The sequence below is a fragment of the Nyctibius grandis genome, chromosome 14 (assembly GCF_013368605.1).
Source record: "Nyctibius grandis isolate bNycGra1 chromosome 14, bNycGra1.pri, whole genome shotgun sequence".
Classification (NCBI taxonomy): domain Eukaryota; kingdom Metazoa; phylum Chordata; class Aves; order Nyctibiiformes; family Nyctibiidae; genus Nyctibius; species Nyctibius grandis.
The window spans coordinates 8,357,270-8,373,222 of NC_090671.1; the positions used below are offsets into that span (position 1 = coordinate 8,357,270).

The 15,953-nt window shown below is 46.1% G+C and overlaps 1 protein-coding gene across 16 annotated transcripts in view; it reads right to left on the minus strand.

The window, feature by feature from the left end:
- FBRSL1 (fibrosin like 1) overlaps window positions 1-15,953 on the minus strand; it is a 546,044-nt gene that overhangs the window by 92,410 nt on the left and 437,681 nt on the right. For 10 of the 16 annotated variants that reach the window (XM_068412713.1, XM_068412724.1, XM_068412719.1 and 7 more), the window contains one exon: window positions 6,740-6,793. The exons of the other annotated variants lie outside the window; for them this stretch is intronic. In XM_068412713.1, coding sequence (XP_068268814.1) covers window positions 6,740-6,793 — 54 coding nt within the window. The remainder of the gene's footprint in view (window positions 1-6,739; window positions 6,794-15,953) is intronic. 16 annotated transcript variants of the gene reach the window in all.

A 15,953-nucleotide genomic window follows, 5' to 3' on the forward strand; every position in this document is an offset into this window, starting at 1 on the left:
TAGTTTTGTAAAATTATTTTTAATATTGTTCCATCTCTGTCCGTTCTGGCAAAGGAAATGAAGTTAGCTGTAACCTGAGTACCAAGAATCTGGTTTAAACATGGCCCACGTGGCAAGTGAAACAAAGGTTTGATGCAACATACATTAAGTGGCCGATGTGCTTTTGTCCAGTGCAGCGTTTGACGCACCTCTGCACGAGCAGCAGCCCTGCAGCAGAGGCAGGGGCAGAGCGGTGAAGCCCCTTACCTGCTGCCGGGGCCCATTTGTTCAATATGAACAAAAAGCAAAGTGAGAGAAAGCAGTTCACACACCACAGCTCTTGAATATTTTTACTTTTTTTTCAAAAAGGCTGAAAAATTTAGAGTTTTACAGAGCGAAATATAATCTCCCGTGGTCCAGATATCACCAGGCTCCTTTCAGCCATGTGCGCTCTCTTCTTTCACTCCTCAACCTTGGCAAGTACAACACAACAGAACTGAAGGAAATACAGAGCCTTTTGCAAAAGGCCTAAATTGGGCTGCAGCTACATGGTCATCCAAACAAACGGTGCCAACATTCTCATTTTCCACTCGAAAAGCTCAGGCACAGGTAGGTGAGGTGCCTTGCACAGCAAGGCCGTGCCAGAGAGGAGCAGAGAGCACAGGTCTCCTGCCCTGGCTGCCCCAGCTGCCTGGGCATTTTACAGAGCTGCAGGAGTGTTAAGAGGGACAATACATTATTCATTGCACATGTTATTCATTCTATCTTCTGAATCTCAGTATGAGGAAAAAAGTAACCCTAAGAAACTGGGAGCCGTATGGAAGACATTTCTACTGAAATAGTAGTAACAAGAAAATCAGCAAGACACCTCCTGACAAATTTCAAGCCAGATCCAAAGAGAGAAATGGAGAAACCAAAGCGGTAGAAGCAACTAGCATTTCTATCTTCCAACTCTCTTGCGTACAATTCCCAGCAAAGGGATTTAGCTGTGATGAACAGGGCTGCAAGATACAAAAGCGAGATACAGTGCTTTTATGATTCTTTTCAGGTAGCTGAGTACGAAATCCCTGCCCTTCTCTTTCCTCGGGCCATTCATCTTTCACAGGTGATGGAAAGCTGCTCTCCCAGCGGGTGGTCCTGCTCTTGCAGACCTTAATGCTTAATTGCCACAAATCAATTCCAACTTCGATGCTCAGGCTGCTGCTATCCCGTCCCCCTTTCCACCCCTTTCTCTTTACACTGACTGCAGCCCAGGATCCTCTCACGTTACTAAATCAATCTTTGGACACACCACCTAGGAAAAACAAAGAGGCATCACCAGACGCTGCTCGCTGCGGCCAGCGTGATGAGTTGACGTTACGCAAGAAGATCAGCCTAAAAAACCGTCAACCCTGTGTCTCTGTGCGTGTGCGCACGCGTGCACGCACACATGCCTCCTATTTTATTTTTTTGTTCAACTGGAATTAATCAGGAACGATAAACACTGTTTGTCTCCTGAAAGCAGCAGTGGGGGGATGAAATATGCCTCTTAAGCTTATCAGCTTCAGCGCCACCGAAGAGAAAGCTGGCTTCTAAGCCCAGGGATAATGGGCTGTCCTTTCAGGAAGGTATCAGAGGTCTCAGGAGAGAGAGACAGCACAATGGTGTGACCTTCAGCTAATAAAGCCCACCCTAGAGTCCAAAGAAGCTTGGGGAATATTGACAAAAGTTCATATTTACAACAGCCTGGACTCCTTCCAGATACCATTACCAGTTTAGAGAGCTGCAGCCTCTGTACGTACACTCACACAGGCTTTTATTCTGCCTCCTCCTTTCCTTCTTTGTTCCCATGCTGGCAAAAAAAATTAGTCAGAAAATGGCAATTCTTCTGCTAACAAGGCCCCACCAGCATCTTTTTTAATGAAGAGAGTTATTTAAAATTTCAATTTCAACCTCAGCACTATCCTCTACTTGAAGGAGATTCAAGGCCTCTTGCAAGGATTCTCAGTGCGTCATCATTCTCATCAGGAAGAAAGCATATGTGTTTTTGTGGAAAATCTGCTGATGCATTTATAATTCTTTAAACAAAAAGGCAGCCAACATATTGTAAAATGAGAAGTTTTTTTTCTTTTTTTAAAATAGGTACTGGCAATCAATGCAGCCCCAGTCAGAAATACAAAACCAAAGCGTTTTCAGGCAGGAACTGATCTTCCCCCCAACTCAGTCTACGTTGTGGTTAGCAAAATGATGTTTAGCCCGTAACTAGAGTGCATAGGTATGACTGGAATACAAATAATAAATAATATTTTTAAAACTGTTGATACAGTGAAAAAAGCCAATTTCAAACATAAAAACTTTCTGAAGCAAAAGTTTCATTTTTCCATATCCTAAAGTAGTTCCAAAACAAATATATAAAAATAAAGGTTCGAAGAAAATCTGTTTTCAAGGGTAATTTCACTGAAATCAATATTAAATCTCAAAACATTTAATGGAAATAACATCTTCAGTGACACAACTGTTCTGACCGCACTTTTCAATCCAGCCATGCCAGTCTGCCATTTTTATTTATCTGCCTCATAATTCATCCTTGCCATCCTGAAACTAATCTTGCTTGGGTTCAGAAGGGATCAAAAAACTGGAATAGGTTAGAACTTCTCCCAATAACATCTTTTAAAAGGTGCCTCTGTATCTTTGTGGTCCCATTTACCATGCCAGTATTTAACAGGCAGGAAGAAGGCTGAACAGACCTCTACCAAGATCACAAATTTCTTGCTTTTGCAGCCTTTGCTTTCCAGTGAAGAGCCCATTTCTATCAACAGCTACCTCAGCTACACAGGCTCACAAGTACTTTTCCAATTTCCTAGAGTTTTGGCCCAAGCATTCATTTTATCTGTTCTCTTTATACCATTCAGCCATATTCACCGTCAAGAGAGCTCACGTGATTGATCACAGCCTGCCTGAACTCAAAGTAGTCAAATTAGACATTAATGTTGTGCTTAATGCGCTCACACAAACAAGGTCATTGGTTGCATCAAGACTAATATGAGATGACAGACACTGGGACTGCATGGCCCAGGGGACTGATAACAGGATGAAAAGTCTTCAGTTATGGCCACTATTTCAAAATCCAGCTTGATCCTACAGACATCCTATCCCTGTAATGACTGCTTAGTAACCCTCCTGAGGTCCACTCACAGCACAAACCCGGGGTAGGAGCACTCAGTCCTCCATAACCTCAGGACAGAGGCACTGCTATTGCCCTCACTGCAGACAAATTTTGATCCCTGTCAAGATTAACTACCCTCTGTCCTTGTTCCCAAACGTTGCTCCAAATTACATTCATCCTCCCTTTAGAGGTGAGATAGCAAAATGCAATAAGCAGTACTGAATTTAGGAGGTGATGTAAAACACCAGAAAAGAAATATAAAGAGTCCTAGGAAGCCAATAGTGCCGCCAGAAAGATGAAACCACATTCATCTTGGAAAAATAACAACTAATTCATCTGTGAGGAAATAACACAGAGCCATGATACTCTGTAAGAAAGAGAAAGTTGGAAAAGTGAAAGGTTTTGGGTTCCTCTAGCAGGAACCTGTAGCTCTGCTTGGAGAGCTAGAGCCCAGCAGGGTGAAACAGCCCTTACCAGCCCACCTGAGGGCATGGGGATGGAGAGAAGACCGCTGAAGCAAAGTAAACCACAATTTTCTATGGATAAGAGAAGGCACTACAGATGACAACGTGAAATACTCTGAATCAATTTCCAAGACCATCTCTCTACACACTGTTTCAAGGACGTGAGGTTATGTCTCCTGGCTGCTACCAAGGCAGTGCTTTTCATTGCCTAACCTTTAAAACAGAATCGTTGTATTTATAATAACAGCAAGTTCCTATTGAGAAGCTCCAGCAACAACTGTGTCTGGTTGCAATTTTATACCTGTTTTCCATGGCAGAACCCCCTGGCTCTCAGGAAACCATGGGGAATTAACTGTATCCCAGAGAAACAGGCAGATCCAGGACACGTCTTCTGCCGCAGTGGATGGGCAATGGCTCTGAACTGCTGCCCTCTTCACTTCCAAACCCCAAACACTCAGTCTCGCTTTTAGGGTATGATTTTAATAATGAATACTGGAGATAAAAGGCCGAAAAAACAAGCTCTGTCCTGAGAAGGTGTGAATAATCCCACCTGTGGCTGTCCCGGGCACGCTCTCCTGCACCCTGCTTTTGAGCACTAAAATGAGAAACCTAAATTACCTGCTCGTGTTGTTGCGTGACATGGTGCAAGACTTTGTCTTCCTTGAGCCAGGAGGTAAAAAAAAATTCAGGGCTTGAAATTGCAAACAATTAAGACTTAGTATCAGCCAAGATGGCGACTGGATCTCAGAGGCCTGTTTCCCTCTGAATTTCTCCTTGCTGTTGTGACGTGCTCACACTGAAAATCTTCCCTTGAGCAACTGCCTGACTAAAATACAGCACACCCTTACCATAAAGCCCTTTGTTAAAACATCTTTGCCATAAAGCTGCAAAACCTTGGCTCCCAAGTACATTAAATCCTTATAAACCTGCCTTCATTTCAACTGTGCAGTATTTCAAGACACAAAGCGCTTCTTCCAAGAGAAAGCACTTTAATGAGGGAAGGGGTAAAATATACAAACCAAACCTCATTATAGCATAATTTCTAGGAGACAAGCATGCTGTTATAAAAAGAAGCCATGGCAATTGCATTTCACATGGCTTGAAGATTTAATACTTTTAAAGAGCCACTGCTACTTTCACCCATCGGTGGTTTTGTTTTGAACATAACAGAAAGCAACCAGAATTACGGGTCCATTGTCAGCTATACATTTTATATTCTGTAAATTGTTGCAAATGGTGGATTCAACTCTACTGCACGCTCACAAAAGGTAATGTGGATTGGACAGTAAGGGACTGACTACAAGTCACTGTGTATACTTTTACCTTTAAACCTCTGCATTCTTAAAGGTTGTTGCTTTAAATGTGATATAGCATGGACATGGGAAATTACCCAAACCAGATCCAATTCATACTGGATCGAAAGCGCTTATAATGATACAGCTTGTTCACATGTTAACAGTGAAGTCAAAGAAACCCACCAAAAACCACACTACAAGAAAAATCTACAGTACTGACAGACAAATGAAAGTGATGGATGTAAAGCCATTTAATACTGCCTGTCAGATAAACCAGGGTAACTGGCACATCAAAGGGTCTGCAACTGGTTTCCAAAAATGAGAATACTCCATTTTTTTTAAAAACCTGAAACTCGGTTGCTTTCTACAAAATGTCAAATGGAACAAAACCCCACAGCCAAATAGAAAAATATTACTGGAAAAAACTGCTCTCCCAAAGAACAAGCTATCTATCAAAGGAGCATCCTGAATTACATTGGTCTGGAAGACTTTTAAACTTAATCTAATAAAAAAGCCATTATTGATCACAGTTCTTCCACATTAGTCTTCCAGTTGTAACTTCTGAAATGAAAGCTTAGCAATGATTAGGTATTTACTACAATCAGTAGAGAAAAATAGTGAAAAAAGATGAGCGTAAAGGTCACCAGAGAGACAACACAATACAATTTTTTTCGGGGGGGAGGAGGGAAACAAAACAAGCAAAAAAACCCCAAACCCCCAAAATAACCCCACCCCAAACCCGACAACAGCAGGAGGAATGCACTTCACGGCAGCTTTGACTTGAAGCACATATAACACTGATTGATGAATACTTAAAGTGAAGACACCAGTGGAAAATTAAACCAAACCAAGCACCAAAATTGGGACAGGTTTTTTTGTGTTTCTTGGTACTACTTTAGAAAATTATGGGCCAGAATTTCAGCAAATGATCATTTTAGCTACTGTCACAGATCTGGGTCAACGGCAGGGTAAAAAGCTGACATCTAACCGATGCCTGTAACCTGGCAGGATAAGCACTTCCTCTTCTCTCTTTGCTGTAGCTCATAATGAATGAAATTCTGGACTGAAGGGTACTTGTTCTCCCTGATTACCAGAAGGTTCAACACTCACTACATGGCTATGGTGACAGAGTAGCACTTGTGATTGTCGTTCTCAGAGAGGACATCTGAAGAGAATATAATACACCAACTCTTTTTCTAAACACAAAATCAATAACCTTGCCTTTGGGTCCTGTTTCTGAGATACTTTTACAATTTTCATTTCTACTGATGTGACTCTTCTTCCTACGTTTACAGTAAAAGCATAACAGGTTCCTCCTTCACCATCATCACTCCCTTGTAAGTCACAACAGACTTTTCCAGCTCTTACCAACTTTGCCATGGGAGAACACAGCAGGCTGGACAAGCCTGAATCAGCACGTCAGCACGCAAATTATCACAGGATGTCTGGCATTAAGGTAACCCAACCTAACACGTGCCTTCCCTTAACTCATCTTCAATATTCTTCTGCTTGGTTGTGCAACTAAACCTCAAGGAAGAAGACAGCTGCAAGCAAGTGCACATGCTACTTTTGTTTTACAACCTTCCCACTTTCTCCCTTAACAACAGAGGGTTCGGGGTGCTAGAAACAAGAAGCCTTATCACCAATGTGTAATGAGACCCTGAGCTCACAGGTTAGCTGACATGGAACTGTTAACAGTGAATTGGCTTGAAGACAGTGGGGGGAAAAAAAAGAAAAAGGAAAAAAAAAAGGGAGACAGAGGGAGTGAGAGAGACAGAGACAGCAACCAATTCAGCTGCAAGAAATCAAGCTAAATCAGTCCCAAGTGCCCATGTTGGAGAGACTTGATCTCATACCTTGCTTGTTATCAAGGCACTCCTGATACGAGTCAGCTCCAGTTCCGTTGCGGTCTACAGACAAAACAAAAAGTTTCATTCATATCAAACATAAATATTAGAAACTTCTCAAATGGCAGCCTTGCTGGAGCAACAAGTTACGTGCAAATAGTGCTAGTTCTTTAGGAGGCCAGGCTGGTTCGCTGACATAAACTGTGACTTGTTAGGAACAAGCTGCAATAAGCTGACACCAACCTGCTATGAGAACTTTATTTTTGTCCCGGGCAGCAGGTACAGGGTGCTTTCCTCCCAGCCCTGCCCATCTGTCTCCACGCTGGTGAGGGCACAGGGGAGGGGATTACAGCTGCAGCTGCTCTGAATAAATTCCTTAAGCACAGGGAAGATGGAATACTTGGAGTTACATCTATCATTACACTGTCCACTGTAGGCCCTATGAAACCACTGGTTCAAACGAGCAGATCCCAAACTATGTTCTGGAATAGACTTCTCTGTGGCTTGTGGTGCTGCGCTCCCTTTTGGTTTTTGGCTGCTACATTGTATTAAAGACAACTGAAAATACAAGAACGTGCTTTCCAAATATTACTCTTCCATGGAAGCAATGTTACTGCAGTTACCACCAGGGTTATTTGATCCAGTAGCAGCAGAGGAGCTGGTCTGTGCCATGAAAATGGGGGAGAAGCTGAGGCTCTTGTACTCGTGTGTGCTCCGCACAGGGAAGAAACCAGACAGCTCCCAACCACAGGTGTGGTCACACAGCTGGCATTTATCACCTAACAAAACCCTTCATCTGCATTACAGGTTCAACTAGATCTCATTGGCTGTGTGTAAAAATGGTTTAAACTGTACGTTAGCAGAATCAGGTTACAACACGGCTTGGACCTCAAAAGCAAACCAAAGAATGTTCCAGCATGGCTTCTCCTCCTGCTTTACAATTCAGTTCAACCACAAAAAAAAGTCTGGATGGTCCTTGAGAAAAAATATTAAATACATCTGTAAACCCTGGATAAACTAATGCTCTTTCAGCAGCTTACATGCACCTTACACACCATGCTAAGTATGAGGAATAAAGCAGCTGAGCCCATGTGACAGTGTTTGCACACACTAAAGGTCCTCAAAAAGTGAATGTTTTGTACATCACACGTACAAGAATGCACATGGTACTAAAATCAGTCCTGTTGTGTAACTACCAAACCATTTGATCAGGTCACCCATGGCACATACTCCTACCGTACCAACTCCAGTGGCACTGGAGACAGCTCCTCTACTAGAATAGTTTTATCCACGCGGGGATCACAACTAATAAAAAAGCCACCACTGTGGGACAGGGAGTTAGCAGCCCATAAGGCTGAACTGGGCGGACAAGCTATCCAGTGATAGCATTTCACTCTCACCATCAAGAGAACCAGCACAACAGAAATGTGTTAAACTCTTTCTAAAGATACTCTTCAGGGCCAAAAGATTAGAAATATTATTCACCACAGAAAAAAAAAGACACTACTGAGAACCCTCCCACCCAGGCACCTGCGAACAACTATTTCTGCACCTCCAAAAAGTGACCAGTCCCTGAATACGATGGCTCGCTGGCATTTCTCATGAATGGCAAACACATTCCCACACAAACTGCCCTTCCTTCTTTGCTCAACCAACAGCTGGTGGTGGCTCCTTGAACGTACGAAAATATCCAGCTCAGAGTTAAAAGGCTTCACATTCAGCAATAGTATTTAATGAACAAAGAAGCAAAAATTAAAGTTGCCCCACCGTTTGTGTTGTGTAAATCCCAGATAACAGATCTTCTCCCTAATCCTAATGAGGCCTTCCTATTAAAATCTTTATTAGCTTTCAGCTCTGCAGATTGCCCAAAGGCTCATCAGTTTCCCTATCTCTCAGTACCAAGATCTGCTTTAACTTTTACAAATAGCTCTAAGATATTTCTCAGCTTATCAGCATTGCCAAGCAGCCTGTCTTATCATTACTACTGCAGATAAAATAAATGAGCTCAGGATGATATGAATAATGGCATTTTCTGTAGGCTGGTTTCCCATTACATTTTCAACAGATTGTAGATTTAAACTTCAGCACAAAAGAAAAAAAATAAAAAAGAAGCAGAGGGGGAAGGGTGTTGATTTTTTTTCTTCCCATTTACCTTCACTGTCTCAGAGCTTAAGCTACATTTTTAAGCTCACCTGATGTGAGCTAGTAATTAATTTTGAAAGGGAGCAGAAACACCTCAGCTCTGCTTTCTCCGAAAACCAAAAGCACAGTTACTTCTGGGATGTTTTTTCAGCTGCATTTGTTAGACAGAAGCAAGGGCTAAATTGCACTCTGCCTAATGAAGCCATCTTCATTAGTTTGCTCCTTTCCCTAGCAGACTAGGAACACCAGTCAGATTGGGAATTGAAGTCATGAAAAGCAACAGAACTGCATCTGAATTAAAAGACTAGGCTACAAAGGTCTCTGATGTCTGCTCCGGGCTGATTAGCACGAGGCGCGTATGGCACCGGTGCGGCACAGAGCAAATTTTGCAGCGCACGTTCGCAGATAAAGGCAAAGCGTTTGCGGGAGACAAGGAAGCTGAAAGACTAACACGTCTCTCCCTGTTCGTGACAGCGAGCAGGGAGGTCATGTTCTGGCAACCATTTTCTGCCTGGTCCCTGCAGCAATCACTACAGGGTTAAACGCTTTTCTGCTCCCCAAATTCCTAGCCCTGTCACTGTATCAAGGTTATCTATTATTGGCAGTGACAGGTGAAAATTAATCTCCTAATTATTTCTTGCTGCGTAATCTGCACTGAAGAAGTAACATAAAAGGATTACAGTACACCCTCTATGGAAGGCTTTGCTAGAGCGCCAATCATTCAGGGAGACAGAAGGTATGTGGTGAAGAGATATTTATGAAGGATTTCCAACCATTCTGAAGGCAGGCTATACTACAACTTTATAACCTACAGCTTTGGAGTAAGGATCTACTTGCAGGTGTCTTAATAGCCTAAATGCTTTTTATTGTTGATTATTCCACGGAAAAAACCCTCAGGATTTATACCCATTATGTCCCTGATTCTCCTTTGGTACAGCAGTTACTGCAGAAACAGCATCCATGTACAGATGTTTTTTACCCCCCACAGAAACATTATGCCAAACAACGTACCCAGCTTGCTTTAACTCAGTATTAAAAATCTTGTAGCTACCTTCCATGGCAGTTTAACATTTTTTCCACAAGAACATAAGCTAGGCTGAGTGCTTTCAAAATTAAAAATATATTTTTTTAAAAATCTCAATTTGTGAGCAAGCTAGAAATATCTTTCGTAACAACACAGTCACCCTGAAATGCTGTCTTCATGTAAACTCTTAACTCTTCTCCTACCACCCACCATAAAGTAAGGTTTATTTGTACAGTATTAAAGAAGATGCATTTTATTTATCCTTAACCCTTTCAATGCAGCCATATAAGGTACGAACAGATGTTTTGGAGAACCTATTTTTCTACATCCATGTCAGCGGCACCATCCTAGTTTAAGTTTACACAAACCAGTGATCACAGGTTGTCATTCTTAACGTTTAAAATGACATGAGCTACCTTGAGAGAGGCTCTCACACTAAGCCATGCCTGGAGGATGTTAATGTGGGGGTCACTACTGTACAACTCTGGCAGCATGATGGGACAGGGCAGCGAGGATGATGACCACCCCAGCGTCACCATCTGCAATCAAGTCCCTCCACCAGTATCAGTTGCCTATATTTTCAGTTTCCCCTGATGCCAATCTTTTCTACAGGGTGCAGAGATGTCACTAATTCCTTCATGCAAACCCTCAGTGCTTAAATCCAGCACCATTTCCCCCCTTTTTGGAAAGCCAAGCCCTGCCACAAAGTTTGGAAGCAACACACTGGTCAGCAGTGAGCTGCCACCACTCCGGTTTGCATTTCCAATGACCAGGATCTCACAACTGAGTCAACATTAGGTGACAGAACAGATAACCCACACTAAATCGAGACACAAAACTAAAACCACCAAGACGACGCTGCAATCGGGACTGTCCTACGAACCGCAGCCGCACCTCAGCAGCTGCAGCGCGGGGCGGCTGCCACACGGTGGCACACAAAATACTGCCAAACGTTACCGACGAAACGCCGAAATGGGGGCCTGGGCTCCAGAGCAGCCGCTCACCTTTACCTTCCCCAAACCCCCCATGGCTGTGCGAACCTGCCTCCGTCCGCAGGGCCGCCGTCGGGGGTCACTGCGCGGCTGCGGGAACCCGCGTACGGGCGGTGCCGGGAGGAGCCCGCAGCGCTGGGACACGTCTGTGACCCGAGAGACAAAAGCTGGGCAAGCCATGTGAACAACTACCAGAGTCACCAGCACTCCGATTGTCCATGAGCAACTCAAACTAGGCAATCCCCCCGCAGCGACAGGGGTGTTCACTGCTCACCTTCTCCCTCGGTTGGTTCAGCTGCTCCCGGCCAGGCGCTGCGCCCAGCTCGGTCAGCCCAGGCTCGCCGCTTGCTCCGGCCTCTGAGTGCGAAAAATGCTGAGGGGCAAGTGTGGGGAAATGAATTATTTTCCATTAAGGCAACTGCTACTAAAAATGTAAGGCTGCATTTAAGTAATTTTTAACAAGCGCTTTCTTCTCCACCTAAGTCAGCTCCTAGGTGATCCTTAGGATGTTACGATGACTCTGAAAACACGTATCCAGCTACCAAGTTGTTTTGAATCCACAACATCACATACACGCATTTCTATTATTTCATTTTCACCAGCATGAGGACAAGGTCACTTGTGTTTACACCATTAAGGCTAGAGATTTTCTTTTCCTTAGGACCTATTTTCAATAGATAAACAAAATAATTTAATGAAGCCTAGAACGGAACATAAGCCCTTAATGGTTTACCCTTGGCGTTAAATAAGTAAGGAAATTATTCACTAGCAGCTCTCATTTTGTGTATGTTTTAATCTTACGTTTACCTAATCTCTTACATAGTAGTTATGAGAACAAAAGAAGTGTGTATAGAGGCAAAGCACCCACCTACTAACATATCAGTACTACTTTTAACAAGCCTATTTTTCAGTAATCTGTTTTGCTTATGGAAATCTGAAGAACAAATTCCTATCCATAGGCATTTTTCCCCAAATGCTCCATCACCAACCTTATTATGCGATACAGAAATTCTCCCAAGGGTTATTATGTAATGGCAATCCCTCCTTCCTCTCCCTAAGGAGTGTATTTCTCATTACATCTCCTAGTAATTGATCAGTCTAGGAAATAATTTCTGGTAAAACCATATGTTTCTTTACCTAGTTCAGAATTTCCAGCTTTATTCAGGAGGATAAAAGACTGCAAGAAACCCTAAAATTTCCATTTCTGGTGCAGAACGCCAATCTTTGCTCAAACACGCTCTTAAGCGAGAAGCAACACATTCTTGTACCTGCCTGACTTCAGATCTTGTAAATTAATTAAAAGTCATTAAAATTAACCAGCTTACATTTCCTATTCCGATTATAAAAATAATTTTACTTGACTGAATCTTCTGTAATGGCTTGAAAAAGACTGCTTCATATTCAAATATATCCAGACACCACAATCCCTAGCTATTATGGGTCACTCAACACAAGGGTGCTGGGAGTCACGGGGAAAAAAAAAGAAAGAAAAGATTTAAGGCAGAAAGACATACACATCTGTGCTTTCCAAAAGACCGTACAGCACAGACTGGCTCACTGAAGAACGCAGCCCTCTTCATTGCCACTTTTGTCAACATATCACCATTAAACATCTTAGCAGTGTTTAGTTTAAAAAGCAACAACAGCAAACACTAACATTTGCACTCCTTACTGAAAGTTAACGCTTCAAATCGCAACATTCTTGCAAAATAAAAGCAAAATAAATATCAACTACTGCTACATGTTTGTAGTTTCTCACTGGAATTCAAAGCATACTCCAATCCCTTTTTAAACTCAAAAATACCAGAGCTACTCGTGACACTGCTATTCGATTTAGCCTGCTGCAAGGTCCAACAGATGACTGCATGTCCTGATAGCATAACACCAGGATATATTCTGCTCCTTCGTTTGTTTATGAGAACAGATTGCCTCCCTCTGATAAACAAGGCTTAAAGTTTCACTCAGAATAACCCACCTTCAAATAAAATAAAATAAAATAAAATAAATCACTCTGTACTAGCAAAAACTCTGTATCCAACTGAATAAAATACTGCCTTCCTTGTTTTATAGCATTGATCTCCTCCGGAAAAGAAAATCAGGCAGCCCAGGCTAGTACCTTTTGGCGTCAGCACAGGGCAGTTTTAGGGAACTGTTCTTGGTAAACAAGAAAATTCTTGAAGAGAGCATGAGAAGTCTGCCGCTTGTAGGAAGTTAATGCTGTGTGTATAAATCAAGCAGCTTGCCCTTGTAAGTCTGTATGTGGGGAAAATCGGATTTATACATAAACATAAACCTCTGAAGTAAATTCTGATCAGGGATGACGAGAGATTCAACTCTCTAGAAAGAATGGGAAGACACTATTTTCCTGTAATACCTTAGCAGCCTTTTCCAGTTGAGCAAGGCTTTATTTCAAAAATTGATAACGAAGTAAGTAATTCCAGTTTCTACAGCACAGGGGAGGCCGGTTAAGGACGATCTCCAAGACGCAAAGCAATCACTCAGAACAGTAACTTACATAATAAGAAATTATCTTTGTTACAAAATTAGGTTAAAAGGACCTCAGACACTGTAATGTTACAAAGAATCAGGACATGCCTTGAGAAGATTAGCTAGCGAGCAGCCTCCCGAGATAAACACGCAACTTCAAGAAGATTTTACAAGCCTGAAAAACGGTTTAAATTCCAGAGAGATGTACAAGCCTTTGCCATGTATAAAGGTCTGTCTTTCCTTCCCTCTGCCCTCTCCTTATTCCCGAGCTCTTCTTCCAAACCATCTTTTACTTAACCAGTGACCTGGAAATCTTACTTCGTTCCCCGCCCCCCCCTTCAATTTTGTCACTTTTAAACACACAAGGTTTAATTTCTTAATTGGATTAAATTTTTCTTCCAAGCTAAGCAGAGGGGCAGAGCAGCAGACGTGGGGACGGGGGCCAGGCCTGGGCAGCCCACCCGTGCCCCAGCTTCCAGCGTGGCCAGCACGGTCTGCCAGGCTCGGGGAGGCGGCCGGCTGATTTCTCAGGCCAAAAGACAAATAGGAAAAAAAAATCCACTACGACAATTTTAAAACTTGTTATTCTTTGTGAGTACGGTGCAGGCCAGAGCCCCTCAAGGGGTTAACTGCCGGCTACAGATTTTTCAGTTTGTTACCGTTTTTAATAGCCAGCAACCCCAGCCTAACACCGTCCTCCCCCGGCAGCCTGCTCCAGCGCCCAGCCTGCCAAGGGAACACCCCGCAAGAGCCAGCTCGCGGAATCCTGCCCGAGGGGACCACGGACGCCCCGACAAAGCCGGGCTGCGGACGGCTGCCGGGTCGCGCCGCCACAGTCGCCCGTGGGTGGGAGCAGCCCGGGGCCGCCCGGGCTCAGCAGCGCAGCCCCCCCGGCCCGGGTGCTGCGGGGTCGCTCTCTGCCGCACGGTGAAGGCAGCGATTCAGTCCGAAGTGGGGGCGAGAGGGTGCGCAGAGGGATGCGGTCGCACTGGAGGAATGTGCGAAATGGGGTGAAAAAAAGCAGCCTGGGAGCACATCGCATCCCGGCAGCTCCTCGCTGGTACGTCTCCTTCGTTATATTTTATTTAAACACGCCCAGTCTCCCCCTCAAAACCCCTTCTCTATAAATCCGTAGGGAGAGCTCCTCGGTTCGCCTGCGGGGATGGGTAACGGCCGGTTTCTGCCCCTCCGCGCTTCGCCCCGCTGCATCCCCACACCCCCTCGGAGCAACGGACGCGAACCGACCCCCGAAAAGAACACGAGGCTGGGGGGGGCGGCGGGGCCGGAAAAATCAAACCACCTCGGCGACTGCACCGAAAGAGGCACAAAAAAAAAAAAAAAGAGAAGAAAAGAAAAAGAAACACACAAGAAAAACCGCACGCACACAACCACCGCACCGGGCGGAAAACACGGCGACTTCCTTCTCCCGCCCGACCGCAAAGCCGCCGAACTCCCCGGCTCCCGCAGCCCGGCTGAGAAACACCTCTCCCGCCGAGAAACGGGGGTCGGGAGGGGAAGAGAAGCCCCGGCGGCTGGTGGGGGGTCCCCGGCCCGGAGGGCGCCCACCCGCCCCGCCGCTACTTACCCCGCGGCGCGCAGACCATGGCGAGCCCCGCCGGCGAGCCGGGCCCCCGCGGGATAATCCACAAGGCGAGGCCGGGCAGCCCCTGCGGGCGCGGCGCGGAGCCGCTCGGGGCCCCTCCGCAGCGGCACAACGCGGCGCCCGGCCCGGAGGTGCCCCGGGGGTCCCGCCGGCCCCCGCCGCGGCGCCTCCGCCTCCTCCCGCCGCAGTCCTCCGCCGCTCGCTCCTTCTCCTTCGCTCTGTCGGGGGTGCAGGCAGCGCGGCGCTTCTCCTTTCTTCGCCCCCCCCCCCGCCCTTGTTTGTTTTTTTTTGTTTCCCTCCCCCCTGGTCGAACCCGGGGCTCAAAGTTTGCGCCCCCTCCGCCTCGCCCCGGCGGGCTGCGTCCCCGCCGCCCGGTCAGCCCCGGAGCCGCCGCGCAGACGGCGCTACGGGTCCATCACCCGCGGGGCCGCGGCGGGGCGAAAAGCACGCAGAGACACCAAAAAAAAAAGGCAAAAAACCCCAAAACCCAGCCAAAAAAAGCGACCCAGGCGGCTCCGGCCGGCATCCGACGAGGGAGAGAAGGGGGAACGCTCAGCGCCGCAGGCAGCCCCAGCCCGGCCCCATCTAGGGGCTTCCCCCGGCGGCGGGTTTCTTTCGTTCGTTCTTTTTGTGATTCACGCCTCGGTAGCCATTATTCCCACACATGGACGAGGAGGCACCGCGCCGAAGCCCGCTCCGCTCCGCGGCGGCGGTGCCGCTCTCCGGGCGCTCCGCGGCGCGACTGCTCCGCGCTGCCGCGGCCAGCGCCTCCCGCCCCGCGCCCGCCCGCCGCCAGGCGAGACCAATCCAGCCACGAGACGAGGATCCCCGCCGCCCCGCGCGGCTCGGCTCGCGCGCGCCCCCGCCCCTCCCACCCCGCCCCGCCGCCGGGCGCGCGCGGGACCCGCCGGCGGGGCAGGGGGCGCGGGGCGCGCGCCGCGGGTGCGCGCGTGCAGGCGGTCGCGGAGCGGGGCG